This window comes from Echeneis naucrates, chromosome 6 (assembly GCF_900963305.1).
Source record: "Echeneis naucrates chromosome 6, fEcheNa1.1, whole genome shotgun sequence".
Taxonomy (NCBI): Eukaryota; Metazoa; Chordata; class Actinopteri; order Carangiformes; family Echeneidae; genus Echeneis; species Echeneis naucrates.
Genome location: NC_042516.1, coordinates 19,664,556 through 19,692,116, shown reverse-complemented (window position 1 = coordinate 19,692,116; position 27,561 = coordinate 19,664,556). Strand labels below are relative to the sequence as shown.

General features: G+C 41.5%; 3 protein-coding genes across 6 annotated transcripts in view; 1 reads left to right on the top strand and 2 right to left on the bottom strand.

Moving 5' to 3' along the window:
• The window catches only part of ago3a (argonaute RISC catalytic component 3a), a 34,977-nt gene extending 34,101 nt beyond the window's left edge, over positions 1 to 876 (bottom strand). For both annotated transcript variants that reach the window (XM_029504408.1, XM_029504410.1), the window contains exon 1: positions 47 to 876. In XM_029504408.1, the coding sequence (XP_029360268.1) occupies positions 47 to 65 (19 nt within the window). In that variant the 5' untranslated portion in view covers positions 66 to 876. The remainder of the gene's footprint in view (positions 1 to 46) is intronic.
• A 1,166-nt stretch (positions 877 to 2,042) lies between these two features.
• Positions 2,043 to 19,134, bottom strand: ago1 (argonaute RISC component 1). The gene is made up of 19 exons (XM_029504411.1): positions 18,955 to 19,134; positions 15,015 to 15,201; positions 12,380 to 12,500; positions 11,820 to 12,001; positions 11,139 to 11,275; positions 10,646 to 10,780; positions 10,381 to 10,468; positions 9,450 to 9,597; positions 9,144 to 9,263; positions 8,929 to 9,051; positions 8,642 to 8,775; positions 8,115 to 8,299; positions 7,594 to 7,753; positions 7,104 to 7,194; positions 5,522 to 5,716; positions 5,228 to 5,362; positions 5,040 to 5,141; positions 4,699 to 4,898; positions 2,043 to 4,418 (listed from the first exon to the last, which is right to left on the bottom strand). Exons 1-19 carry the CDS (start codon positions 18,977 to 18,979, stop codon positions 4,310 to 4,312), a joined length of 2,577 nt encoding a protein of 858 aa, XP_029360271.1. The 5' UTR covers positions 18,980 to 19,134; the 3' UTR covers positions 2,043 to 4,309.
• Positions 19,135 to 20,856: 1,722 nt separating this feature from the next.
• dhdds (dehydrodolichyl diphosphate synthase) lies at positions 20,857 to 27,475 on the top strand. Of its 3 annotated transcripts, none has more exons than XM_029504751.1 (9): positions 20,857 to 20,887; positions 21,274 to 21,354; positions 22,243 to 22,359; positions 22,439 to 22,581; positions 23,703 to 23,819; positions 23,930 to 24,031; positions 24,130 to 24,244; positions 24,844 to 24,951; positions 26,017 to 27,475. In XM_029504751.1, the coding sequence occupies exons 2-9, from the start codon at positions 21,292 to 21,294 to the stop codon at positions 26,266 to 26,268; spliced, it is 1,017 nt and encodes a 338-aa protein (XP_029360611.1). In that variant the 5' UTR covers positions 20,857 to 20,887; positions 21,274 to 21,291; the 3' UTR covers positions 26,269 to 27,475. The 3 variants fall into 3 exon arrangements, with proteins under 3 accessions (XP_029360611.1, XP_029360612.1, XP_029360610.1); XM_029504752.1 differs by having other exon boundaries at positions 20,857 to 20,978; XM_029504750.1 differs by having other exon boundaries at positions 20,859 to 20,998.
• Positions 27,476 to 27,561: the final 86 nt, after the last annotated feature.

Sequence of the window (27,561 nt, the reverse complement as noted above, 5' to 3'; positions counted from 1 at the left end):
ACTAAGAGAGTAGTAAAAGTATAAGAGAGGTTGTGGAATAATTTACCTGTAGTTCCGATTTCCATTCATGAGGTCCCTGCCCGGTTCTCTACCCGGATCACAGTTGTCAAACGTTGGGGTCTCTACCTCCGTTCAATCCGGTGTCTCCTTCAGCCGTGCGCCTCCTTTACGGGGCTGAGCGGCGGGGTTCCCTGGTCTCTGTTTGGACCCCCCCTCCCTGTGAACTGTCAAAAAAATTAAAATAAATAAAAACCCACAAAAGGCCCCTTCGGTACGGTCGTTTCGCCGGCCGGGTTCTTCTGTGTCCCCACCGTCAACGTATCCAATCGGCTTTCTCACTGCCACTGCGAAAGCTACTGGCTCCGCGACGCGACGTACTGCCAGCGAAAACCTGCTAGTTAGCCAAGTTAGCTCGCTAGCCAGGCTCGGAAAAGTGTCCGGAAACGGAGGAGAGGAGCTGTCAGGATATCATCCCACCGGGGTCACCGAGTCCGGACGAATCCCCACCGACGGGTGAAGGTGAAAAGAGATTACATAAATCCGCGTCTTCTGTCCGAGCGGGCGTCGGGGTTAGCTAATGTGATTAGCTAGCCGTTAGCTCGGCGGTTGGATAGTTGGAATTCTGACAGACGACGGAGACTTCAGTCGCCTTAAAAACCGCCGCCGACTCGGCCCCGCTCCTCGAAGCTGCCCGCGCCGACGACGTCGTCCCCCGTAGTCTGCTCCCCGGCGTCAAAATAAAACTGTCAACGCCGGGGGATGGGGGGCGGGGGGGGAGGCTGGTGGGTATCCGCCGAGAAGTGTCAGGATTTTTCAGCCTGGTTGACAGATCAACTCTATGCGAGGCTTTTCGGCGAGCCAGCTAAATATGGTGAAGTTGCCTTCTGACACCGACAGGAAGGGGCGGGCTCTGTGTCATCTGACGTCAGAAGCAGCGGCCCCGCCCCCACACCGAGGTAACTCGTCCATAAATCACCTCATCGGATGTTTTAACATCGTCAATCTGTGGATACATGGATCTGCTCAAAACTTTGGCACTTTGGAGGCACCTTATTTTTTTTTTTTATATAACAAAGTTTAAATGTTTTGCTATTTAGTGATTAGAAAACTAAATTCTACGTAAATCCATGCTATGTTACTTAATGGGTTAAGGGCCTCACTCCGAAAGGGGCCCCAAAAACCATACCATGCCATGATTAATGGCAAATATGACAAGTTTGCCGGTGTCAAAACCTATTCCTTAAATCTTTCCTATTTTTAGTCTATACTTTCATTTAATGTTTTTATCAAACTGCTTTCTTCAGCTCCATCCTTTCTGTTTAAGTTTTGATGACTAAAAATAGGAAGCATTAGAAAAAGCAATGCTATTTCATAGACATTCTGCAGGGTCGTAACCCAGAATATTTTTATCTTTGCATATGACCACTATTTATATTTGGTGGAAAAAATCTGTTTTGGCTGAGTTGAAACCAGAAAGATGTGGGGATTCTGAGAAAATGAAACATAACTGTATATTAAAATATTCATATTTAAGAAGCTAGTACCAGCTAATTTCTTCTTTTTTTAAAGAAATGACAAATTATTAATAACCAGAATTCAGTTCACTTTCATCAATTAATCATTTGACCTTTCAAGTCGGGTTAGTTTCCGAGTGCCTGTGCTGATGAAACATACATTCATTGCTGAAGTGAATACGTTAGTCAGAAAAATAGAAAAAGCACAGGAGTAATAAAAAACAATTTTATTTTCTTTAAAAAATACCCCTCCCCAACAGAGTTCCCATACTATCACATACAGAGCCAAAATAATATGCTTCGTCCTCTCATTCAAATCTAATGGGAAGTGCTATGACAAGGACTGGTCTTGATCAGTGGCTTCAATATTGCTTAGTCAGACAGTGAGGCTGTGTGGAGAGGAGTGGACTCTCCAATGTCCACATGATGCATTTCCAGGGTGACTGCCATTTCGTCTCCCCCCTTTGCAAGGTGCTTTGTGGCTTCAGTGAGTGAAGAACTGCATCTGGTTTCAGTGGTACTGGGAAATGCCCCCAGACTGATTTTTTTTTCTTTTTTTTTTTTTTTTTAGCACAGATTTTGGGGTAGAATACTGGCCCCAACTGTGAAAGGCCCGGCAACTGGTGAGCCAAAATACATAGCAGGTTAATATTATATATTTATATATACAAATCACCTCAGACACAATGAAAGATCAGTAAAACGGTGTACAAAGGCATTTTGATTATGCAAGTTCATAAACATGATTTAAAAATCAAACTCATCTGATCTCTTATCATTTGATCCCTTTCGTCTCAAAGGGGCTTTGACCATCAGACAAGATTTGAGGCGCTTAATCGGCAACTGAGGTGGATTTTTGAGACCATCTCCACAGTGCCCTCTTGAGGATACACTCTGACACTAGTCACAATATTCATAATAATGACAAAGGAAAAAGCAGTCTTTATAACCATTACACAATCGAGGCAAAAACGACTGACAGGCAGTGGTGAGCGCGTGGCTCCTACCTCTACAAAAACCAAAATAAGGTGGCTCAGAATATCCAGTTGTAAAAATAATTACATGCATTTTTTTCATTAATCCAGAAAGTGACTAGATGTAAAGGCAGGGCATATTAAGTAGTAGTAATAGTAGCCCACCCTGTCCATTGTAACAATCCCCTATCTGTGCCGCCCATGCACACAGAGCACCAATGGGGATTGGCTAACACAAGCTAGGGGACTGGGGCAGGGGAAGCTCCAGGTTAAAAGTGAAAACAGAGCAAGGATAGAGGGTGATGATGGAGAGGGTTGACAGTTTGGCTTAGAAGGTCATAAGGGGACAAGTGCATTTGAAGAGGTAAGTCTCTACATGCTAACAAAGAGACTGAGAGGGCTAACTTGTGTGTGTGCTTCTGCTATTCAGGCTATGAGTTGTAAAAGAGCGGTAGAGGGAAGAGCTTTTTAAAACAAACATCAAAAAAGGGGGCAAGCGTGGTATGATCTGCACTGATATGAAAAGCGCCTGGGTGGACATTGGCGTCATTCTACCGATACATGTCGGAATGTGCAGAATGAATTGTGCAAGGTCAATTGCTGAATGTCAGTTCAGCTTTGCAGCACTTAAGTGATCACAGACTTTGTATTTGCCTGTATTCAAATCTACAGAGGAGTGTTGACCTTGCCTATTGCCTTAGTTACCTCTTTGTTCTGAAAGCTGTGTGGGTGTGAAAACTTCAAAGCAGTCTGTGGGTCAAGCCTCAGGACAGACAAGTCTTTCCATTGCGTAGTAAAATAAATCAATAAGTAAATTAAAAAAAGTGCCTCGTATATCCTAAAAGAGCAATGCATACAGAAATAAAAGATTATCTTCCTGTTTAAGTGCCCCTTTTCTATTGGTTGGCATCACTTTTGGCTGGTTAATAATGCTGGTTTAGGTGCATGGGGTGCAAGTATATTTGATACACTCTATGCAAATGGTCCCTCTATCGTTACGCTAAGCTTGCCTCTATAGGCTAAATCTCTAAGGGACTGGCTAACCAGCACAGAGAGTGCGGCAGGATTTATCTCCCGTATCTACGATATGCTACACCTGCTCTGTCTGTGTCTGCTATTATCAAGTCCAGAGGGCTAGCCTCACATGTACTAACAAACTCTTATGTGCAGGACTGGTGGCACCTACATGCTATCACTAAGTGCTAATGTACCATGCCTCAGACTCCTCAAGGCTGTTTTAAAAAAATAACATTATTCAAAAACATTAAAAACATGAATGTAGTTCATGACAACGTTAAAATGATACATGTAAGTGTGCGTGCCCAATACCACCCCTCTGGAGGATCCCCATACTAAGGGGTATGGAACACTGGCATCCGGCATTCGGACGGGTAAAGAGGCAGCATCGTGGTGGCAGTTAAAAAAGTTTTCAGGTTTTTTTCTTTTTATCGCCTATTTTCCTCCCATCCGTATTGCATACTTACATACATAGGAGTGTGAAGGTAGCGTACAATACAATTACATAATACCCACGTTTTAAAAATTCAACATAAAAAGAGCAATAGTCCTGGTGAAGTAAAAACAACAAAAATGACAATAATATTCATAACCTTTTGAGTGCATCTGGCTGTAGAGTCTGACTGTGTTTTATAGGTGAAGGGCCTTTTGTTTCTTGGATTTGGGTGATTGGTAGGTCTGTGGAGTATGTGTAGTGGGCAGTCATTGGGAATAAGGGAATGGGGATGAGGTGGTGGCGGGCCGTCTGCCCACTCAGGTAGAAATGAGGTGGGAAGGGTCAATGGTGGTGATGGTTGGTGTAGCTCAGGCGAAGTACATGGTCCTCAGGGTGTCATGATGAATCTGAACAGCCTTAGCCAGCGCCTGTGGATCCCGACCATTACTCTGACCAGACACATGGCTCCCCTCTCCACTGCACACACGACAAGGAGAGAAAGGGGAGAGCAAAGATCAGCATCTCCTCATATGTGATTATGGAAATCAACCTCAAACTGCAAAATGGGTTGCAGAATAGATGTTAAGGCTGATGTACAAACATTTTAAACATTTTTGAAGAAAGTAACAGAGTAAAAATTTGTTTACTGCAGCTCAAAACAGAATATAACATGAAAACTCTGATTTGTGTGTGAGGATTTCTGGTAAAAAATAATAATTAAAAAAGTTTCAAAAAGTTCTTTCATAACTACACTGACCTGTCATGTTCTTTGTCCACCAGATGGTAGCGGGCACGGAAGGCCACAAGACGAGCATAGTAGGCTGGAGCAGGGATAGAGACTGAGCGAGTACAACGCACATAAGTGTGGCACAACTGGTAGGTTAGTATCTGCAACTCATCTGCCGTGAAACGATTGTCATCCCAAAGGACGTAGTAATGAGATGGCCGGCTGGTACCCTTGAGAAAAAGAGAAGACAGTGAAAATTTGCTGAAAAAACTGGCTGGCTAAAACGAACAAATGTGTGTGAGTGAGATTAGAGTCGAAAGCATTCTTCTTGTGCATGACTATTAGCCCAGAGCATAAGACCTCTGTGTTACCTGTATGCCTGCGTGGCTGCACAGATAGAAGTCAAACTCAAAGGGATGAGTGATGCTGGTGTCCACTGTAGTTCCTGCTGGAATATTCCCACTCTTCCCAATCTATCAAGGTGATAGTTATTAAACAAATGAAAACAAGTATGTCTTATGAAATAAGGTCAATCCATATTTGATGATAAAAAGCTCACTCTTTCAGACTTGTCAGCGCAGAAGAGGCGTGTGTGGTGGCGTTTCTGCACCACAATGTAGGTGATGCCTGGCTGATAGTCTTTCTCCAGCTTGATACACGCATCTCTGATGGCCAGGAGCTCATAATGGAGAATCTACACAAAACAGCATTCTCTATTAGCACTTTGTTAATATTGTTCACATAATACTGTAAGCAACATGCACTTGTCATAAAAGGAAATCACATTTTTTAAATATTTGGGACTATTTGATGGGTTCTACTATGTCAACTCTTTAAAAAAAAAAAAAAATACCTGTGGCAACTGTCCCTCAGGAACACCATCCCTGTAGAAGATAATCCTGGTGGGCTTGAAGCGAGTTGACTTGTAGAACTGAATAAGAAGTTCCCGCACCATGTAAGATAAATCTTCAATGATCTCCTGCCTGGGTCTCTGGACTCGTACTGTAGCACAGTATCTGCTGGGATGAGCATCCATACTGCCTACCACCTTAAACAGACAGGGAAGGAAAATATAAAAATATTATCTGAATTATCTGTTTTGTGTTCAAAGTGTTAATTGTCCTTCCCAGGTTACCAGTACATTGCAGAAAAGCCTATGAATAAAAACAGAAAAACATAAAAGCTTATGTTAGTATTTACAAAGGAACACGATTGGAAAACGGGAAAGACTAAACATTAACCTTTTAGTTTTCTTCACCCAAATCCATTCACTGCATGACATTTTTCTTTAGTCCGGAGGATCGAGACGGGCCCACTCTCCTCTGTGTATGACTCAGGATTTTGTCATGATTTCTAGGCAACAATGCAGCCATCCACAGTTGAGCTGAGGTCAAGTACGCTCGAGGGTTGACGTCATTTCCTTTTTGAATGTGAGTCAATTATGAGCTCACTATCTGCTTCAGTTTTTTGTCGACTCATTTACTGAGTATCCAAATCTAAACGAAGGGTCAAATCAACTGTAGCTGCTCCTTACAAATTTGACTTTCAAAGCAAAGTCCATGTGGACATTTACCTCTAATTATTGCCTCAGAAAAAGAATAAGTTTGTGTTTTGAAATGTTCAGATCAGCAAAAACAATTGTATGATTCTACAGGCATGTACGAGCAATTAACAGCCCAAGAGTACACAATATTTGATAAAGCCATAAATAAGGGCTACAACTATTGTAACTAATCTGAAAACCCCAAAATGAATCACTGCTTCCCATCCCAAGTTACCAGAGCCCAAGGTGATGAATTCACCCATTTACTATGTATTCATGCTAAGTGTCATACTATCAATACTTCTATTAGTACATGAGCTCGATGTTATCAGAAATTTAAGCAGTTACAGCACTTCTATCTCAAACATATTATTTAGGGCTGAGTGACCCCCCCCCCACCGATCAACACTGTTGTGCGTCATGGCCACACATCGTCACTGTCACCAAGCAACCTAAACCTGTGCATTTGTTTTTCTATGACATTCTGAGGCAGCATATTCATACGCCCTTGATGTTTCCTTTTTTTTTTGCCTATAAAAACAGCACCCCCCTCCAGCATAGCATCTGGGCTGCCAAAGAAGCAACATCAGACAGTGGCACACGCACACGCACACACACACACCCACACACACACATTTAAACGACCTGAATTTGGTTTTGATTATGTCATGAGTCACTTCTTTCTTTCAATAAGAAGCGCTGAGAAACAGCCTTTACAATTTACTAGAGCCAAAAACACTTCCATGTCCTCCATCGAGGGCTGAACATGCACACCCATATTTGGCAAGCAGCTTGAATTTGTGTGACACACCAAAGTTCATTCCCTTCCTCTTCCTGAGATTGTGTTCAAGGTCAAACTGTGTGCTTTAATGAACGTGTTTCTGGAACTTACAGCAGTAATTGAGGGCTTCTTGCCATCTCCAGCAGGGGGGTGTGTGACATCTGCTCCCAGGAAGATTACTGGCTGCTGAAACACAGCTGACCTGAGAGTGTGAATAGAGGACGAGATGTAATTTACACTCGCTAATAAAGACAGTGTGGGGTTCAACATGAATATATTATCACTGGCTGAAGTGCTGAGATGGGTCAATTTAGGTCGTCCAGTTGGACTTTTTGAATTTTGAGTTCAATTATATAAAGAGGCCAAAATCACAAAAAGAAACATTGCAAAACCTAGTTAAGCCATTTCACTGCCTGAGTTAATGTTCAATCAATTAATTATTAATGCATATAAAGACAAAGACCTACGGCAGTCAAGAATGAAAGCTGACACAGAGGTTAAACACTTAATATGCCATGATAGTATGATTAAAATTCTCAGTGTTGTCCTCCTTCCTATAAATTTACGCAGCTCATTCAAAGGCAGCAAAACAGCAACTCACCGTTGGTGTGGAACCAAGATGTTGTTGATGCCACCCAGCTTCACGTTGATCTTGAGGCAGAGGTTGGAAAGAGTCTGAGGGGACGTCTTCACCACATTCTTCACCTGTACACACTGCGTGGCCATGCCAAGGAGCGTGTCCCCCACACGCTTTACCTCCGCTATAACAAGCCACAGTTTGGATATCCAGTTCAGCTTTCCAATAATGTGTCTTAATGTTTTCTATTGGTATGCTTTAACAGCAGAATATGTCTTTTAGACATTTTTTAGTTTGATGGCACTTTAGACACTTAATTCTTTCATTATTTGTGTCTTATATTTATATTAGATGAACAAGATATAAGATTTTACTGTCCCATAGAGAGATTATAAATAGTGCATTACTGTAGTTGTAACTGTGTGAAGCACTAAAACAATATATCAGAGCAGTATTGTGGTAAACATATATCTTATATACACTGTATGCGTTACATACATACATACATACAGCAAGCAGAAAAATCATACAAAAAAATAGCATACCATAGACAGGAGTCTTTCCTGGCAAGATGACAATGATGAGCTGAAGTCCAGAGTATGTGTTCTTTAGGTGTCTGAACATGGGCTCCACGCTGTCTGCTCCCTGTGCATATTTGCAGAAGCATGGCTGGCCCTGAATTGGCATCCCAGCATCCTTCGAGATCTTACGCAGCTGGTCTGTGAAGTTCCTGAGAAGAAACCAGAGCAAGGGGGCAAAATTCAGCTGCACTGTTTATCATGTATCAGACATTCTGTTGTCTTGTACAGGCAGTGTGATTCTGTGTTATGTACTTATGTCTCTTCCCCAAAGTATTCAAAATTGAATGAACCTTTAAGGGAAAGAAATTAGTTCTTTCAAGATGTTTCATGTACGACATTAAGGATGCACGAACTTTTTCCTTCAAAATAGATTAACTGCAAGTTGATTTAATGGCTTTCTACAATAGTGTGATTCAGGCAAAACATTGTGGAGAAAATTACTTGATCACACTTTAAAAAGTGAATTCTATTGTTCCCTCATTAGTCCTTACTTGAGCACCTCTTCTCTGCACTGTTTCTGGGGGGCAAAGCAGGCAATCGCCCACACTTTGATCTCGATTCCATTATAAAACTGCTTCCCTCTCATGTCCCAAACTCCCTGGTTGGGGGTAGCGATGGCTCGATTCTGTGTGTGAGAGGATCAGAGGAGAGAAATGTTAAACTAAATCAGGCCAAATCTGCATACAGCAAAACAATGTATGCTACACATTAGAATTTTTTATTCAATCCTTTTAAGGCTGAAGCTGACTTCTTGAAGCTGATAAATGAATCATTTTACCCGTCCTCCATACTGCAGGATCGGGGCTGGGAGCACTCTCCCCGTCACCTCAGCCATGTCATCTTTCACCTTGATTCCAAACTCTTGAATGTACGGGTCTAGGTTGAAGTTAGCGTTCTTCATCTATGGGAAGAGAAGGCCATCATGACATCTAACATTATAAAACACTGAGTTGTTCTTTTGGATGCTACATTACAGGTGCATCTACAACTCACCAGCCTGCTGATCTCCTCCTGTCTGTCAGGTGCAGACCGAGCTGTGGCTTTGATCATAGTGGAGGTCTGATTATCTGTCAGTTTCTTGATGCATCGCTGACCAGCTACAATGTTACACACCTGGAACAAATAATCCAAATTTGTTACATGTAAACATTAACCCCCTAACTGTAACCTGACACGGTCTTACAGACAGTTAAACTGGGGCTACAGAAATAATCCTAATCCTTGTGAGATTTAAATTATTACATAGGAACACTTTCTGGTTAGGAGTTTAAATGATCCCCTTACAAGTTCTCTACTCACCTCCAAAGGCAGATAGGTGTGCTTCTGCTCCTGGCCCACCTGTAGACAGGGCAGGTGAGGGTATTTTAGCTGCAGGTTGTACTTTTGCTTGAAATACTGGGCCACTGTACATTCTACTGTCTGCCCACTTTCAAGCTGGAGGGGAAACCTGGCATAAAAAGATGACAGACATGAATGACTGCATGTTCAGGTAAAAAGTTACCTTTGCTATAACTGAGTGCCACATGTTTTCACTCTCCTGATTTGCAGGTTCAGCCAGGTTTATAGTCAAAAATAGTGGTTAATCAATTGCTTAATAAAATGTGAAAAGTGAAACTTCACAGAAATGTATTAAAATCGCCTGTTCAGGATAAACTTCTAATGGTATATGAAATTCACCTCTAAAAATAAATTATTTTGGATAAAATATTTATGAAGTAGTGTTGCTGTAAACATGCAAATGACTAATGAGAGGATCCATCCCAAAGAGATTAATTGCCCAACTCTTCCATCAGCTCTGTGGAGCATTTCAGTGTCTTTCAGGCTGTGTTTTACTTTTACGTCGCACAAATTTATTCCACTGATTCACTCTCGCTGTCAAAGATCAGCTCTTTTTACAGCTGCAGCATGCATCTGTTTTCAGCCAAATGTCCAATAAACCAAACAACAGACAGATAGAATTAAATGACTGCCGAGTGGAAATAGGAGCATTTAACAGCTTAATCTTATCTGGGATGACTAAGGTGGACACAAACACAACCCTAAATAAAATGCTAGTGTTATTCCCTACCTATCAGATACGTGAGGGAAATCATTTGCTAAAAACACTTTATTTTATTGGACTATGACATGGTAAATTTCAGTTTGTTGTGCTGCACAACCAGGCAACTAAAAAGGAGACTGATTATCTCTTTGTGGGGGAACTGGTATAATGTAGAGGATTGGTACTCACGTCTGGTGGCTGGCAGGACGTCTAGTGACATTGCATACGCGATACTTTCTCTTCATTTGACCACAGTGTGTCACCTCCACCTTCAAGCCTGCCAACAAAAAACAGGTTATACAAGAGCTGATGCTCAATGACACATTAGGAATCAGGAAAATCTCAAAAGCAGAAGTCAGGAGCAGTTGTAAAATAAACAAATAACATGTAGATGGGGCATGCAGGTGGAACGTTTTAGAACTGAGCTCATCATGATGCCGGTTCGGTAGCACACCTTTAATCTCCTTTGTGAAGCGGACCCTTTGTGAATCTGTGAGGGTCTTGGGCTGTTCATCAATGTTGCGAATGTCCAAAACCTCACACATGAACTCAATTACAGGTTGGGCTTTGTAGAAGGCCGTGGCAGACACTAGAGGGAGACAGAGAGTAGCGACACGTGCAGCAAAATCAGGAGAGAAACTTCACACAAAGTGCATGAAAGGCCAAACCTTTAGTGTGTGTTTACTGAAAAGAAATAGAAGGAATTTACTATCAAAATTGATGCTACAAGCAGTAGAAAGCAGCCTATGGTAATGATATCATGAATATAATCACAACAGATGGTTCACATCCTGTTTGCTCCCAGCTTACATTTAATTTTTTACATTTTATTTATTTTGTTTTCCAATTTCTATCCCATTGTTTCTGCCACGTCATGCAACGTCAACAAAAACACTTAGATCACTGACTGACTACACACTCTGGTGAGCTTGTCTTCAGTGGCTCACCATCAATGTTAAGCATCATCTTCCACATGGCAGGGCGCACAGACTGGTGGAAACCAAACCAGACTTCCCTTCCCCCACCTAGTGGGTGGTAGTATCCTTCAGGTGGGGAGAAAAATGAGCGGCCCACTGGAGTGTACCTAATTAGGAGAGGTTGGGAAGAAAAAAAGAAAATAATAAAGGTGCAGACTCACTGAGTATGACTTCGTGCCCAGTCAAGCTGATGTCCTCTGAAAAAGGTTTTGATAAGTCAGTTCACAGTAATAATTTGAAATTAAAATGGAAAAAAAAAACTAATGTTGGAATATTAAGGGTATCATATTAAACAGGAAAAAAAGAAAAAACATTATCTTTGAAAAAGCTTTAGTGGCTTAAGGACTTCCTTCTGACCATTTTCAAGTCCTCAAGCCAGTTATCATTTTCCCCCTGTTCAACATTGTTCAGTGGACACTTTCACAGACATCTCAGCTAACATGCGTCTTTTGTTTAGTGTCTCTCACACCTGGAGCTATAATTGTCTGATGCAGACAAACAGAGGAGTCAGGTTAAACTTACTAAGTTGCTTTAACGCATCTACCTCTTTTGAGCTAGATTTCTGAAGTACAAGTACTTTTGGGTGTGTTTGTGTCTGTAGTGGAATTAAAAAAAAAAAAGAGAGAGAGAGAACAGGTGCCTTTAGTGTACCTCATAGAGGCAAGGTGGCGCATGGCCACGTCCAGGGCTTGAACTGAATCGAGGGGGACCTGCAGGCGGCCGCTGACCAGAGTCTCCTGCAGCAGGCGCCATGAAACCTTGGCCAGCCAACGGATGGACACCTTGAAGATTCTGTCCTTACCCTCGCCTGGTATGGTTACCTCAAAATCCACCTTTAATGACAAAGAACAGAACCAGAGGGAAGAGCTAAAGAATAAAGAAATAAAAGTAAGTAATAAGACTGAGACAGAATGGAGAGAAGAGAAAAAAAACACCACTCCCTGAAATATGAAGCTTCATTAAGCAGCACATTAGCATAGTTTATATTGTCAACAGATACATGAGAAGAAGTTAGAAGTACACATCTAAACCTTACAGCCAGTAGTCTACAAAAAAAAGTCTGGAATAAACATATTCGCTCTTCAGGAAATGAATGGTTGGTTAAAATCATCCATCCTACACTAGAAAAATGATCAGTAGTAATACACTGAGGAACATTAGTGGGTGATGAGGGTTTGGTGTCACAGTAAGAAACAACTGCAAACATCTACCTTCTCACTCCCAATGGGAAGTGCTAACACCGTGTAGATGTTCTTCTTCCCATCATACACTGGCTTCCTGTCACCGAAGAGCTGGGGCTTGAAGTGCTGCACCATGTACTCCACTACCTCCCTGTAGGAAGTGACACACGATAACACAACACTGTCAGTTAAACCCATCGTGTGATCGAGATGCTCTTTTTTTCGGGGGGGGGGGGGGTAATCGATCAGGCAGGATACAGCTGGTGGGTGCAATATCTCATGGTCATGGAAGGTAAGGCAAGGACAAAGAGTGTGGGCAAGGGGCCACCACCTTTCAGTGCATGGTGCCTTGGCCTTCATATGAGGGTGGGGGATGAGGAGGCCTTCAGAAAAAAGAAAGGTCAAAGGGCTTGACCTATGCATGCCTCCTTGGAACCTTTGTCTGAAACATTAAAGCTAGGGGAGGCCGAGGCCCTTAGACCCTCTGTGAATGTTATAGAAAATGGGAACGAAGTTTTATTTCAGAGACTCTTTACAATTTGAGCAGTGATGTGCTTCAGTTGTTTCTGTTTATGTTCACAACCTTGATAATGAAGAAGACAGTAAAGCTCAAGCGCTTTCCTCGAGGGTTCTCTAAGGTCTCTGAGGTCTTCAAGGACTTCAATAAAATAACATTTGTAAATCAAAAACAGAGGGTTACATAAGGACACAAGTACAGAGTCATGGCTGTGTTCGTTGTTCCGATTTTGCGATGAGCAATACATTTCTCAGCATGAAACATGCAAAAAACAGACACATTTAACTGATTACAGTTAAAAAGGCTAAAACTGTCATCAGTCACGCCATGTCCTAATAAAAACACCGGGATATAAGACTCCAGATGCTGCCATAAATGTTTAGAAAGGTTTTCAAGCTGAAAAGGGCAGGTTGTTTTCTTTTCCATCTTAAATGACAATCAAAGATTATGCAGTAATGTGAGGCCATTAGTAAAATACACTGGGACAGTAAATTTGAGGACTCTTGGATTGGGATTAGTGTCAAGACATTGAGAAAAACAATTCCAGCCTATATATCATATTCTTGCCCCTAGCCTTTTGCTGACACACAACTCCACATGCAAGGTTGCTGTGGCATATGATCATATCTCGTTGAAGTCACCTCACAACCACAAGCGTGACAGAGCAATTTCAGTCTGAAATTGAGCACAGAAAACTGAGGAAAAGGAAAAAAGAGAATGAGCCGTCACCAATCAACATTCTCCTGCAACAAAGATGATGATACATGCATTTTCTGGCTCCTTCACCCCTTCCCTCAAAAGGCAGACAGGAGTTTTATTTAGTTTTTTGTAGGGGATTTGGTTCCCTGGAGAACTTTGGCCAAGGTCAGTAAGACAAAAAGTGTATTCCCCTTGAATATAGTCTTTTTTGTACATTTAGGTTTTTTTAAGTACCATTTGTTGCCTAGATAAAGTTATAAATGTTACAAATCATTAACATGCCAGCTTTTTTTTTTTTTTAATCTGGCACAACATAAAAATAACTATCTACAGACTAATAGTTCATGAAAGAACAGCCAAGACTGAAGGTTATAAGAATTTACCAAGTAACACTATTCAGTCAGTATCAGTCTGTACTACTTACATTTGCAATGGACCTGCTCTATCATAATTGGTGCCAACTGCAGGACGCCTCACTTGGTCCTACATCATCTCAATATTGTTTGGAAAGCCACTTACATAATTTTATTGCTATCCAACAATATCTTCAGAAGCAGTGAATGAGGTCAGCTAGACATTGGAACAACATTTCGACTGAACCAAGATCAGACAGCAAATATTTAGACCACACATACAAGCGTCGCTTCAAGCACACTCAGGGTAAACACTAGCAAAGATGAAAGGGTCAGTGAAGTTAGATTTACTTGTGAGTCCACCATCTGTCCAGTCCTGTGACTTGGCCACATCTACTGCAGGAAAGCTTCCTACTGCTTGATATGATCTGCAACACGTTCACATTTAGGGGTCCATTGCTGTTCAATTCTGCAGAGGTATACATACCCTTCTCTCATTTTTGTCCATGTTTAATGAGATTTTTACAAGAATTTTTCCTTTTGAATCAGAATACATAACATGGAATGAAGCTTGGAAACTAGGTTTCACTGTGTTGAGATATCTGAAGCAGCTCACAAGGTTCAGGTAATTTTATTTTCTTTTGATTTGAGCCATTTATTACTCAATATCTGCTGATACTGCACTCCATTTCAATCTGTGACCAATCTAGGTAAAGCCTATTTGAATGCTGAACAGCTTTGTTTTTCAAAGACAATAGAGTTTTTTTCATTATTTTCCGTACATAAAATACAGTAATCAACCAGTAAAAGCAAATAAATAGCTGCAAAAAATAATTGCATCTGAATTGTTTATGTTGAAAGCAGCTAGTGTGGCTGCCCCTAAAAGACTGACAACACAGTGATTACAAGTGGCTGTTAGGCTCTCATTGTCCGATTTCAAACACAGCAGACATTTCAGCTGTGTGCTGGCTTCTTAAAACGCATTCTTTGGTCCCACAACTTAATAACCGCTAATGACAAAAGACAACTGACTGGTACTGATATTTCAGATGTACATCACAGACAGAAAATTCAAGCAATGCCATGGCTTCAATACCTGTTGACTCTCCGTGGGCACTTGTCGGGCTTAATGTCCACCTCATAATGATAGACGTCCATCTTTGGGATCTCCACCTCAAAATAGTTGGCCAGGAGCTTGATGGGCTTGCCCACGGTACCCATGCCTGGCCGGCGGGGGGCATGGAACACCTGCTGGAGGGGTGGGGGGAAGACCCCCATGGGCACTGCACAGGCAGAGGATAGAAAGCCATCGACACATACAGGATACACAAGGGAGGAGGTATGGAGCAGTTATGGCAGGAATGAGGAAAGTGGGTGTGAACAAAGCAAAAGCATATACGGAAAAAGAGTCAGTCAAAGCAGGGAAAAGTCATCAGAAAAGCACACAAGAGAGAAAGAACAGTTATGTGAGGAGGTGGCAAAGGAAGTGGCCGCCAACAGGAGAGGGCAAGTAATGTGGCCAAAAGCCGGGAAGGAAGCGTAGGCAGGGGCCAAGAGGACATGGCAGGTGGGCACGGGACCAAGCGGCGGCAACAGAAGGAAGAGGGAGATGCAAGATAGGAAAGAAGAAAAACAATGCAAAGGATATGTTAAGCAGAAAATTGTGCATTTCAGAGTGAGGAGAGGTTTGATAAAGAGGGAGTAAGATAAGGGATGATGGAGGTGAATATTGACAAGGCGTAAAGAGGAGGAGGGAAACAGCCAGATTAGGTCAAATGAGGAAGAGGAGGGGGATGACAATAGAAAAAGAAACAATTGCAGAGAAAATAAAATAATACGTTAGAAAAACACATGTAGTCATTCAAAACGGTGGTCAAAAGTTTAAAAACACATGCAATTTCACTTCACCTCAGCTACCATCCATTAAAAGCTTTATTTATGAGGACGTTAGCAATGACATTGTCATTAATTTGTTACACATAATTGTGTTTTGTGATGTCTGCTCCCCCAAGTTAACAAATATTTAGAAAATTCATCAATCAATGAGGTAACCTATCAAGCAAATATGGCAAACATTTGTGAATCACATTATTGGAAATTGTAATTTCTCCTTCTTCCTGTTATGTCTTCCTGTATTCTTCCTTCCTGTAATATTTTGGGGTTTTGAACTGTTGGGCGGCCAAAAAAAATCATGTTGAGGGCATCACAGGGTGCTCTTTTACATGCAATTGTACCTCAGCTTTTACTCTCTTTCTAAACTATGTATACCAATTTACATTTCTGAGACTTTTCAATCTCCCTGATTGGTGACTATCAGTGTTCATATTATTGTTGTTATTATTATTATCATCATGTCTTTAAAATAGGTCTGAGCCAGTTGGGATTTCAAATAGAGGAGGTTCTAGACTGGGTGCTAGATGTGAGGCTAGCTGTGACTCCTGCCTGAGAGGGGCCCAGCGCCTTAACCTCTGGGTCCCAAGAGAACAGCCCTCCTCCACCACAACAAAGACCCCAGCTGCCCTGCTCCTCTGTCTCACACTCACACACACAAATACAGGCATATGACAGAGGGAGCGCCCCTGCAACGGCGAGCACACACTGATACACACAAACACAGGGGGCCCCCCTCTACATTCCCAGCCTCACCATGGAGACACCACGGCAACACATTATTGTCATGGATATCAGGGGACCTGTGTGTGTGTGTATGGCTGTTGGAGGAGATGGGAGGAGGCAGGGTGCCACCATGGTCATGCTGAAGAGACCTTTTTGGTCCTGCACTGGGCAGATTCCCACATTAGGCCAATGCACCTTGGTATCCCAAACTGGACAAGCCCAGTTATAAATAGCTGTTATGGAAATGTTTGGGTCAAAGCATCACTCATCTGATCACATGTTCACTAAGCATAAAGAAAATTCAGAATCGAGAAAGTAACATAAGCTGTAAATCCCATGAATGTGCTCTATACCCAAGTATAGAATCACACATCAAAACAACACATACGACACACAAGATAAACACAAACACTAGGTATGCGTTGATCACACATGCGCCGTGTGCAAGAGAGCATCGATCTGTGCAAACATGCAAGTGTCCGGATTGCGTTGCAATCATCACGCACACACGCACACAATGACACACACTTCACCCCCGTGCCAGTGAAGGCAGATGGTGAGAAGTGGAGCCAGCACTCTCACATGTCCTGAGACAATAGCAGACTTTCCCGGGCGGTAAGGCTTTAAGGCAGAGTTCTGGTGATGCATCACAACGTGAAGACTCTCACCATTTAGTGTCTTTTCAGTGACATAACATAATTAGCACTAGTCACATGAGAAGGATGACTTCTGTGATTAATATCGGAGACCATGAATGTTTTTGTGCACTTAAGTTTGGCTCATTTATGGCCAGCTGTCAAATGTCTTTTTCAGGAACCGTTGGTCAGCATTGTAGAACAAAGGTTAAATCACATTTTCAAACAGACATTACATCTTTTATGTTTTGAGCAGAGATCTAACAAGTAGACAATCCAAATTTAGCTTTAATAGTAATAACAGATCTCCATCGTAGCTCATGCTGAAGACTGAGTGCCTCTGAAACTCAATGCTAGGGAAAAAGAAAAAAATCCCAATCACCAAAAAAATAAATAAATAAATAAATCACAATAAAAGACCCCCTCCAACCCCACAACCCTCAAAGAATAAGTGTTATAAGGGTGAAAAGACCCTTTCCTTTAAAATCTACAAATACAGAGCAGTAGTGTATGTTTACTAGGAGAGCCCAATTACATGAATGAGAAGGAACAGCCAATTATGCATCAATTGTTTTGGACAAACTAGTTGGCTCTCTGGATAATTGGCTGTTGACCATGAGCTAAACATGGCAATCAGCCCATTGTTGGAAAATAGGACGTTGTATCATTGCACTTCAAACACAAAAGCAGACTTTGAGATGAGGGGCCGTGGGAGACCCCCCCCCCCCAAACTATCAATTCAAAAAAATAAAAACAAGCCTGCTCAACTGAATGAAAGATTCAGGGTTTAGGATGAATTCATTTCAATATCAGGGATAAGACATGTCCGCTGATGATTCACAAGTGAAACACCACCACTGTATACAAAAACAGAGAAAAGTTCAAGACAGATTCAAGGCTGTTTTATAAATGCTAAAGGTCCAAGAGTTGCTATAATGAGTGGACTTCAAACTGGGCATAAAGCAACGACTTAACTTGTCTTCAAGTCGTATGCTTCCGCACATAAGTGCTATCCAAGAAAAACTACCCAATAAACATCACCACCTGCAGTGATAAGCACTAGCTGTAAATCTTAAACTGAAAGAGGAAAAAAAAACAACACATTAATGCAATGCACATGCGTCCTCCCGTGTCTAAAAAACAGGTTGTGTCAACTCCAACAGCAGATGTGCACATAATCACAATTGGGCATTATTTTTGGTTACACATTGATAAATAATGAATGTGTCCACAGATGACAGGCCTGTGCCCGCGTCTCTGATGTGTGCACGTAAGGTACAGGTATTAAACAACAACCTGATCGGTGTCTGCAACCATAGTGTCAGTGAAAAGGGGGAGGCTGGTCTGCGGGCTGCAGCCAGCTGCTGCCGCCGCCGCCGCCGCCGTGCTGCTGCTTCTTCTTGAAGGCGGGCTTCACCTCTTCCCTCCTCACCGAGATTCCCACGACCTCCCTGCCCCCGCGCATGGCCGAGGATATTGTCAGCACTCCAAAGGGCTCGTCTGTGGCTATAAATCTGGATAAATGATACCGTTTCCTCCGAAGTGTGGTGACCGCAGACCGCCGCGGAGCCCCCTCCATCTCCCACTCTCTCCCTGCTCCCGACGTTGCGGTGCAGCAGACGGGGTTGTCACCGAAGCCTCCCCGTACATCCCCCCCCTGATGCTTAGGCCAGGCTTTACGGTGCCTCTTTTTCTTCCTCAGCTGCAGTCTGCAGCCACGACTCAGATATCCTAATTGATGCCCAGTAAAATAGAATAAAATAAAATTCAATGAAAGAAACCTACCAGCGCCAGACGGTCCCGGCTCCATCCCATTCACTTAGCCGCGCGGGTACACAAGCTAGCTAGTCCGGGGGCTGCTGTGGCCAAACCGCCGGCCCCTTCAGGCTGGAGGCGTCTCAGTCTTCCAGCCCCCTCCTCTCGGCGTGCAGTCTTCTCCCTTCTCGGTGCACCCCCGCCCCTTGCCCCAACCAGAACCCCCCCAGACCCGCAGAGGAGTTGAGGCTAACGGCGATAGCTGCCAGCTGCCAGCTGCCTGCCTGCCTGCCTGCCTGCCTGCCTGCCTGTCTGCCCGTTGACCCTGGAGCTGGTTAGCGGCGGAGCCGGAGGGCGATAACCGTCCGATTTCCGCCCACTCTTCCTCCGCGGGGCAGCGTGCTCCCTCCTCGGCGCGGCGGTTTTGTGTTTTGATTTTTTTGGCCGAGGTGACCGCGGCGTGGTGCTTTCCCGTCCGGTCTGTTGTGCTCCTGCTCACCGTTCAAGCAGGATTCTCCAGCGGAACAAAAAAGGCCAGCCCCTCACCCCCCAAAAATCTGAAACTTCTTCTCTGCCATTAAAAAAGTGCCAAGGAACTGTTGATGAACTTGCTGTCACACCCCAGAGGTTGAAGGGGGAACTGCACTGCAGATATGTAAAGATGGGGGGGGGGGGGGCGTTGTGGTTCCTTGAGTGTGACACCATGTCAGGAAAATATCCAGATCAATCACTTTGTCCTAAAATTATCTGTGTAAAATCATTCCCCAACTGGTTATGATTGATCAGATAAAATTTCTTTTCTTTTCTCAGACATGAATCAGTGTGTTAGCAGCATTTTACTGTTAAGGGTCTTTTTGAACAGTGAAGCCTTGAAAAGAAAATACTCCATGCACCATAACTGGTGAACTGGTCTTCTGTTTGCAGACAATCCCTGCCTATGCCGGGAGCTCATCTTTACCCACTGTGGTCATTTCCTGTGGCATTACTCCAAGCATGTAATTGGTCACCATAAGATGACTATTCTCAAAATGCTTCTCCCTCTGGGTCATATTCATGACAGTAACTTAACATGTCTGAATAACTTTTTTGAGTGTCATGAATCTGTTACTCTGACACAGTGTCTGTGGTGTAAAAAGTATTCACATCCTTCTCTTAAATTAGCATTAACTGAGTGCACTTACAAATAGAAATCCTGCAGAGTATGTGTAAATGAAGTACGCTGACTCTCATTAATTTAACTTTCTCATATGTCACAATAAGCTGATGACACCAAGATAACTCTTTTACCTCGGATAATAATGACTATCTAATCTTAATAACTGTCGAGCAAATCCCAGAGGGAGGGACTTTATCTTAATCAGGGTAACTCTCACTATTTCGACCATTTAAACAATTAGCACCACAGCTTTCTCCTCTTCATAACACATTGGTTTCGTTTATGGTCACTCCATTGTGAAATATTTACAACAGTATTTTGATTATTATTCATCCTATTACCTTTAATTGATTGACTCTATTAAATGTCACTAAAAAGTAAAAAATGTCAATCAGAGTTTCTGAATATCTTAAAATTGCTTGTTTTGAGGAAAAGCTGTTTTAAAAAAAGCAAAGATGGTCACTTTATTGCCAATAAACTCCTCAGCTGCCGACGTATTCATCTTTTGAGACGGCCCTTATAATGGGTTGAAGACCCGCCCCCCACACGACCTCTGATTCGTTGTTGCCTTGACACGCTCACGCTAACTCTAACCAATCCCCATCTTCCATCCCTAACCCTCCAAACTAACGTGGCCAATCAGAGACGGGGATGTGCCCATCTGTGGGCGGAGTTAAAAAAAAACAAATCAGTTCGTCCCCTCACTCTGAAATCCACGAGCGTTCGACCGGAAGTCGTCATCGCGTCGGGACGTCACCTGACCTCAGTGCGGAAGAAGTCGTCATCGTAAAAGCTGCGAGTTGGAAGGTCTGTAAAATGTGATGAAATGACAGTGAAATTGAGCGGAGAACAGCCTGTGCTTCAGTAGTTTGAATGAAACAAGCGGTTGCCGAAGACAGTAGGTGTTTTTCGGACCGTGTGAGTCTCGGTTTGAGCTTTTTTTTTTTCTTTTTTCGTTTTTTTTTTTCTCCTGCCTCATAGCCGTTAAGTTCATTGCACGTCTTGTGAGCCAGACTGTCAGATAGCAGCCGGTTTGGCTGCATATGAAATTATTATTATATTTTAATGACGCGATTATGATACAGTGATCATTTTCCTATATGAAAGCAGTTGATTTATAATTTTTTTACGTTAATAGTAGTGTTGCTTCCGAGATTGACATTCACAAAAACCATTCATTCATCTATTTTCAGGCCATTTTAAGACTGAACATGTCGTGGATACGGGAAGGGGAATTAAATCTGCTCGAAAGGCTTTCAGCCAATGTCTTAAAGGTAAGACTGCATCTGTATCTGTGTGCTTCTTGCTGTGGCTCTAGTCAGTGATTGTCATGTGTTCCACTTCAGTCTCACAGCTAAGCAACATCTTTTCGTGGGGAAAACAATTACAAGGTTATTAACATTTACACCACTTTGGGAGGCAATTTCACAATCCCCAAAGATTTCTGAAATTATCTAGATGAGGAAATATTCAACTGAGTATGTTTTGCTATATTGATGTTGCATTGTATCATTTCTGCAAACTTGGAGAGGTACACAGAATATTGTTTCATCCAAATGGGTAGAGAAGTTGTTTAAGAGTCTTGACATACATTAAGAACAGTGGGAAGGATTGCTGTTCAAAAATTATTGCTTATTTAGGTTTGAGCTATTTTTTTTCGCTAGTTTTTTTCCGAGGCAATGTCTACATGGTGTTCCTACATCTATACTTGTATGCTGCTTTGTGTAGCTCCTGTCAGTTGTTGTCTATGATTGTAGGGTGAGTAACAGTTTATGTCAATTAAATTTGCTGATCGTAATCCCAATGGATTGTATCAGTTATTTGTGTGGGAAATGGCCATAGGAAGTGCAAAAAGCTATTAAAAGGCAACCACTATTTCCATGCTTTCAAATATATCTCATGATCTTCATCAGCTGATTGGCGTTGCATCATGTGTCATCTGCTATGGAACATTGTGACATACAGTTGGAAAGTTATATTGCTACATTTACACTACTGTTGAAGTCAGAAACTTTACCCCATTACTCCAAAAAATGTTCAGTTTACTGTCACAGGAGGCATAAAGTTTTGATTGATTATCTTTTTTTGGATTAACAAATCCCTCCAGCTCTGCATCAATGTAATAACAACAGTACACCCCACATCTCTGTTGTATATCCCAGGCTGGACCCATGCCTAAACATGTGGCTTTCATCATGGATGGCAACCGTCGCTTTGCACGCAAGAAAAACATGGAGCGCCAAGAAGGCCATATGCAGGGCTTTGACAAGCTAGCAGAGGTGAGGTAAAGCTTGTCTTCTCAAAATCCTGTTGTATGGATAAGAGACATTATCCATGTAATTTTCCCTTCCACACCAGACACTACGTTGGTGTAAGCATCTCAATATCCCAGAGGTGACCGTATACGCCTTCAGCATTGAGAACTTTAAACGCACTAAAGATGAGGTGGATGGACTGATGGACCTGGCGAGGCAGAAATTTGTAAGGCTGTTGGATGAACGGTGAGTTTCAAGTTTGGAAATGTAAAGATTTAAATGAACTTTTTCCTTGGTTGTTGGCTGTGGGGAATTTTAGTCACATTTTATACATCATGTGACTTAGAAAGTACTGCTGAGAGAAACCAAATGGATTGCACCATTGCGTAGTTTAGTAAGTGTCTTTATACGCCTGAAACTTGCATGTTTCAGTTTAATTCTTTGCAATATTTGACCAGAGCACCTGTTAAATTCAGTGGAGCGATGGGTATTTTTGTTCCTCTCAAAGGTCCTGGCGTCTCACTGTTGTTTTAGACAAGGATTTGTGTGGATTGTTGTTCCTATAGATTTGATGTGTAGTTGACGCCCATGGGTTCTGCCTTTTTAATTACACTATGCAAATGTAGATATTGATTAAAAACACTTACTTAGCATTTGACATCTGTCATGGTTCAGTTTTGAAGCCAATGGAGAGGTGCTTTAAACCACCATTCCAGAAATAGCCATTAGATGCTGACCCAAGAGAGATCTAATATTGGACTTTCCAGAGCTCTCCTCATCTGTTCCACACAGCAAATATTTTACTCATGACTAATTTCTTCTCCTTTTGACGAAGAGATTAAGTGGTATGTTAGCTTCACTGCTTTTGTTTCTACTGTTCCTTCTTTGTTAGAAAACATGTCATTCTTCAGAAAATTGTTTCCATTCACTGAGGTGGATGAGAGCTATTGAAAAAAAAAAAATCTTCATTATCTCAGAAGCAGGCAGTGTATAGAAAATTTACCATCACGTTGTTTGTCACTAGCCATTTTAAAAATATGTGGATCATTATGTCTATCGACTCTTGCTTTTATTTTTACGAGGCCACAGCCACCAAGATAATAGTTTGTTATGGAGGGAGATTAGTGTAATTGTGTTGAACAATAATGGGGGGCTAACTACCTATACACATGACACCAGACTTCAGGCTGTCTCAAACTGTTCTTGCTGATTACACACACGCTGGATAGATCCAAGTTTCTCTGAATAGGCGATATAGACATACCCGTTCTAATCACCTGTAGGCACATGTGCGGGCAGTTATCTTTTTCCTCTGTTGTTGATAATTTACTTCTCCTCTGAATATCTTCTTTCTGTCTCATTTGTAGGGAGAACCTGGAAAAGCATGGTGTGTGTATCCGCGTGCTGGGTGACTTAAATATGCTGCCGCTTGATCTCCAGCAGCTAATTGCCAAAGCTGTGATTACAACCAAGACACACAATAAGTATGTTTATGAACGCTTACTGTCCCACTATGATCCTCATCATTAGTGAGTCTGTGTTTCTGTGATTCTGTAATATATAACAAATGTTGGTTCAAATGCTTGCTTTGCAGATGTTTCCTGAATGTGTGTTTTTCCTACACGTCAAGATATGAAATAACAAATGCAGTAAGAGAAATGGCATGGGGAGTGGAGCAGGGATTGATCAAAGCAAGGTAAATTAAATAATGGCCAAGAGGATAGTGAATTAAATAGTCGACATTTTCAACAGGGTAGCTTTAATTAGCTCTTCTGTCTGTCATCTGGTGCTCAGTGATGTTTCGGAGGCGCTGCTCAGTGAGTGTCTATACAGCAATAACTCTCCCAACCCTGATCTGCTCATCCGTACCTCTGGAGAAGTGCGCCTCAGTGACTTCCTTCTATGGCAGGTGAGGTTAAGAACGACAGTGTGGACAGATAACATCAATTGAAAATGAAAGATCTTGGCTAAATATTAAAAACATTGGGATGAGAATGAAGATACAAGGATGAGTGTGTGTTTGCTGATTGCTGCAAATTAAAGTAGGTTTAGATTTGTCTTACTTAGGGACAGTGTAGTGTACACTCATCAGTTCCAACAAATAAAGGAGAGAAATGTTCCTTTTAAGAAGCAGAAACTCTGAGCAGAATTTCGATTCGAGGTGGGGAGCCATCTGCCTCCACCAATTTGAACAAGGATTGCAGATTGTGTGAGATTTGCATAAAATTTGTCTTTTACGTCAACCAACAATATCTACAAGAGCTATGACTGTTTTAAAAATGCAGCCATGGTGGAAGCTTTTTATTGTTTTTCCTGTAATACTGGTTGGACTGACTGGACTTTTGTGTTACTGTGCCATTATCTTTGTATTGCTTCATCCAAATTCAGGCTTCCATCCATGACAGACTGCATCAACCAAACAATACTCACACAACAATAGCCACACAAACACTTCACAGCTTCATCTCTGAGACTTGTATTGATTCACTTTTATTTTCCATTCTGTAGACTTCCCACTCCTGTCTAGTGTTTCAGTCGGTTCTATGGCCAGAGTACTCCTTCTGGAACTTGTGTGAAGCCATTCTTCAGTATCAATTAAATCACAAGTCAATTCAGGTACAGCTTTCACATGTTTCTTTTCACCACTATGGGAATAAGAGGCAGAGTGCGTATACAGCAGCTATAGAATCAAAACACTTGAAAATGCAATGGAGATGTATCACATTTTTGGTATATTTAGCCCAAATTTATTGACTAATAATATTATTAAATGTTTGCGTACAAAATTATATCAGCACCTATTTGTAACACAATGCACTTCAGCAGTATCACAAAGTGTAGTCTTGAATACAGGCATTAAGCTGGGTCGACACTTCAACGTTATAGCCTTCAAGCAAATAGGATTTATTCCAGAACTGATGTATTAAACTGCATTTAGCAAGCCATATCTGATATTAAATGCTAACTGAGTGTAGCTGTGGAAAGGGTCATAATATATTTTTGGCACTTTCCAAAGAAATTGATTCAGCTCTACTTCTTGAGGCTGTCGTCTCATAAAGCAAATTTTGTGGTAGTTGTCACTTCCTTCAGTGCGCACTAGAAGAGGAGGCAGCCAGCACCAGAGGAGACAATCACTCTGTCTCACCTCTTCAAACCTTAGTTGCTGATATGTTTTTTCATTCACTTTAAAATTATGTTGTGCACAAGAAACTTGTGAGCAAGTTAAGAACATTTAGGATATTTAGTATATTGAGGTATTGCACCCAAAACGAATGATTCAGCAACTCAGACAATCTCAACCAATCGGTAAATACAGGCGCATATCGTTATTGCAGTACAAAACACAAGCCAGAGAAATTAGATGAAGAATAGTTGCAAGTTTTTCTACAAAACAGAAGTGACTAGACTAAGCTACACTTAGTTCCTTGTCTAAATTATATCAACTCTGATATGAGTCACTTTATTGCAGCCAAATGAAATATCTTGAGTTAGTATTACTAACTATAACGGTTTGTATTTTGTTTCCTTCATCTGTCAGACAAGTGTATTGTCTATTATGCATATAATGATTAGTGGGATTCCAGTATACATCTGTAGAAAGGCCACCAAAATAAATAAGCAATTAAAGCAATTCCTGTTTGTATACCTCTAATTAGAATTTTAAACACCGTTGTATTTTAGAAAGCCAGAGACCTTCATCGAGAGCATCAGGCCTTGCTGCAGCTGGAGGCTGATCGTGCCTGCGTAGCAGAACACCTGCAGCATCATGGGAATGGAAAACCTGCCGACGCCCAGAGGAGACAAGAGGCACTGCTGCACTACACTGCCTGCAGAGAAGAACGCGTTTTGGATTTCCTAGAAGCACTGAAGCACAAGAGAGACTCTTTCTTTAATGACTTATGCAGTGAAGGAGTGTTGGCCTTGGAAGACTAAAAAGAACAAAGCAACTGGCAGAATTGGGATGAAATTTTCTTTGTCCTCTTCCCCAAAGAGGTTTCTGTGGAAAGGACAAGGGTGAATCGTAACTGAGAAAGATTTAATTTTGTTTCTTATTTGTATGGAGGGCAATTTTACCCCTATGGGGCTGTAGAATAATTCAGATATTTATGATTGTAGATTAAAAAAAAAAAATTTATGTGAAAACACCTGGTCAAGATGTAGTTAAATAATTGTGTGGGTTGTCTCTCAGATGCATGCCATTGATTGGGGGATCCAGTTTCTATGAGTGAAAACCTGCAGAAGCAGTCACCCTAATTAATATAAATCAGTTTTCTTTCAATTTTTGTCAAGCCACAAACAAAGTGTCGTCTCTTGAGTGTGATGTTGATTAACTAATAACTAGATTTTGACCAGATTTCTTAAAAGAATAAAGTGATAATTGTATGTCAGATATGATATATGAATCAAGCCTTTGTTACTTGCTCAGGACATGCTCCAGTTCTGGCTGTTTATGGATATATGTCCTCATTTTTGCATCAGCTTTGCTGTTAACATGTTTGTATCTAATGGCTTTACTTCAGACATTACGGCCCAAGCTAATTTTCATTACCTTCTTCTTTATACTACTCAATACATATTAGAAGGTAATAATATAAATTCTGCTAAATAAGTTTCATATCGACAGTTTATTTTTAGCAAGTACATTTTTTTTTCAGACATGCCACATAATAGATTATAAAATTCACATGCTCATTTATATATATATGTACACACACAAACACAAACTATATGTACATGAAATAGCTTGAAAGTGCAGAAAATATTCAAAGTGGGTGCTGCCTGAATGAGCTACAGCAGTAAAATGCTGCATAAACATTAATGTAACAGAAGTAACAATCCAGTGGTATAATGATTAATAACATGTTTCCTGTCTCAAATACTTTTATTTTTGATACTGTGAGTAATTTACTGGTACAACTGTAATTTTGTTTTAAATAACTTTTCATTTTAGGACTTGTGTTTTTATTTTATAAAAGAAAAAAAGTATGTGGTCTAATGATGATGGTCTACTAAAGAAACCAACCTTGGGCTTGACACTCCTCAACTGATCTGACCTTTCTTTTGCCTGTACTCAGTTACTGCATTGATAAGCCTAATTTACCAAACATAAAATATCTCTCAAAGGCTTTCTCCCTGAAGTTGGTCAAACTTGATGTTTCTACAAAGTTTCTGCAAAAAAAGCAAGTATCAAATTGTGTTCAACAAAAGAATACACAAAAGACATGG

Bases quoted from the DNA above. Each gene is read 5' to 3' on its own strand.
- ago1 (XM_029504411.1), bottom strand. From the start codon at position 18,979: ATGGAGCCGGGACCGTCTGGCGCTG. The intron at 8,776-8,928 runs GTAAAATGATTC...TCTCACACACAG, and splicing joins TCCTGCAGTATGGAGGACGG to AATCGAGCCATCGCTACCCC. The intron at 7,754-8,114 runs GTATGCTATTTT...GGCTTGTTATAG, and splicing joins AGGAAAGACTCCTGTCTATG to CGGAGGTAAAGCGTGTGGGG.
- dhdds (XM_029504750.1), top strand. From the start codon at position 20,954: ATGAAACAAGCGGTTGCCGAAGACAGTAGGTGTTTTTCGGACCGT. The intron at 22,582-23,702 runs GTGAGTTTCAAG...TCTCATTTGTAG, and splicing joins GTAAGGCTGTTGGATGAACG to GGAGAACCTGGAAAAGCATG. The intron at 24,032-24,129 runs GTAAATTAAATA...TCTGGTGCTCAG, and splicing joins CAGGGATTGATCAAAGCAAG to TGATGTTTCGGAGGCGCTGC.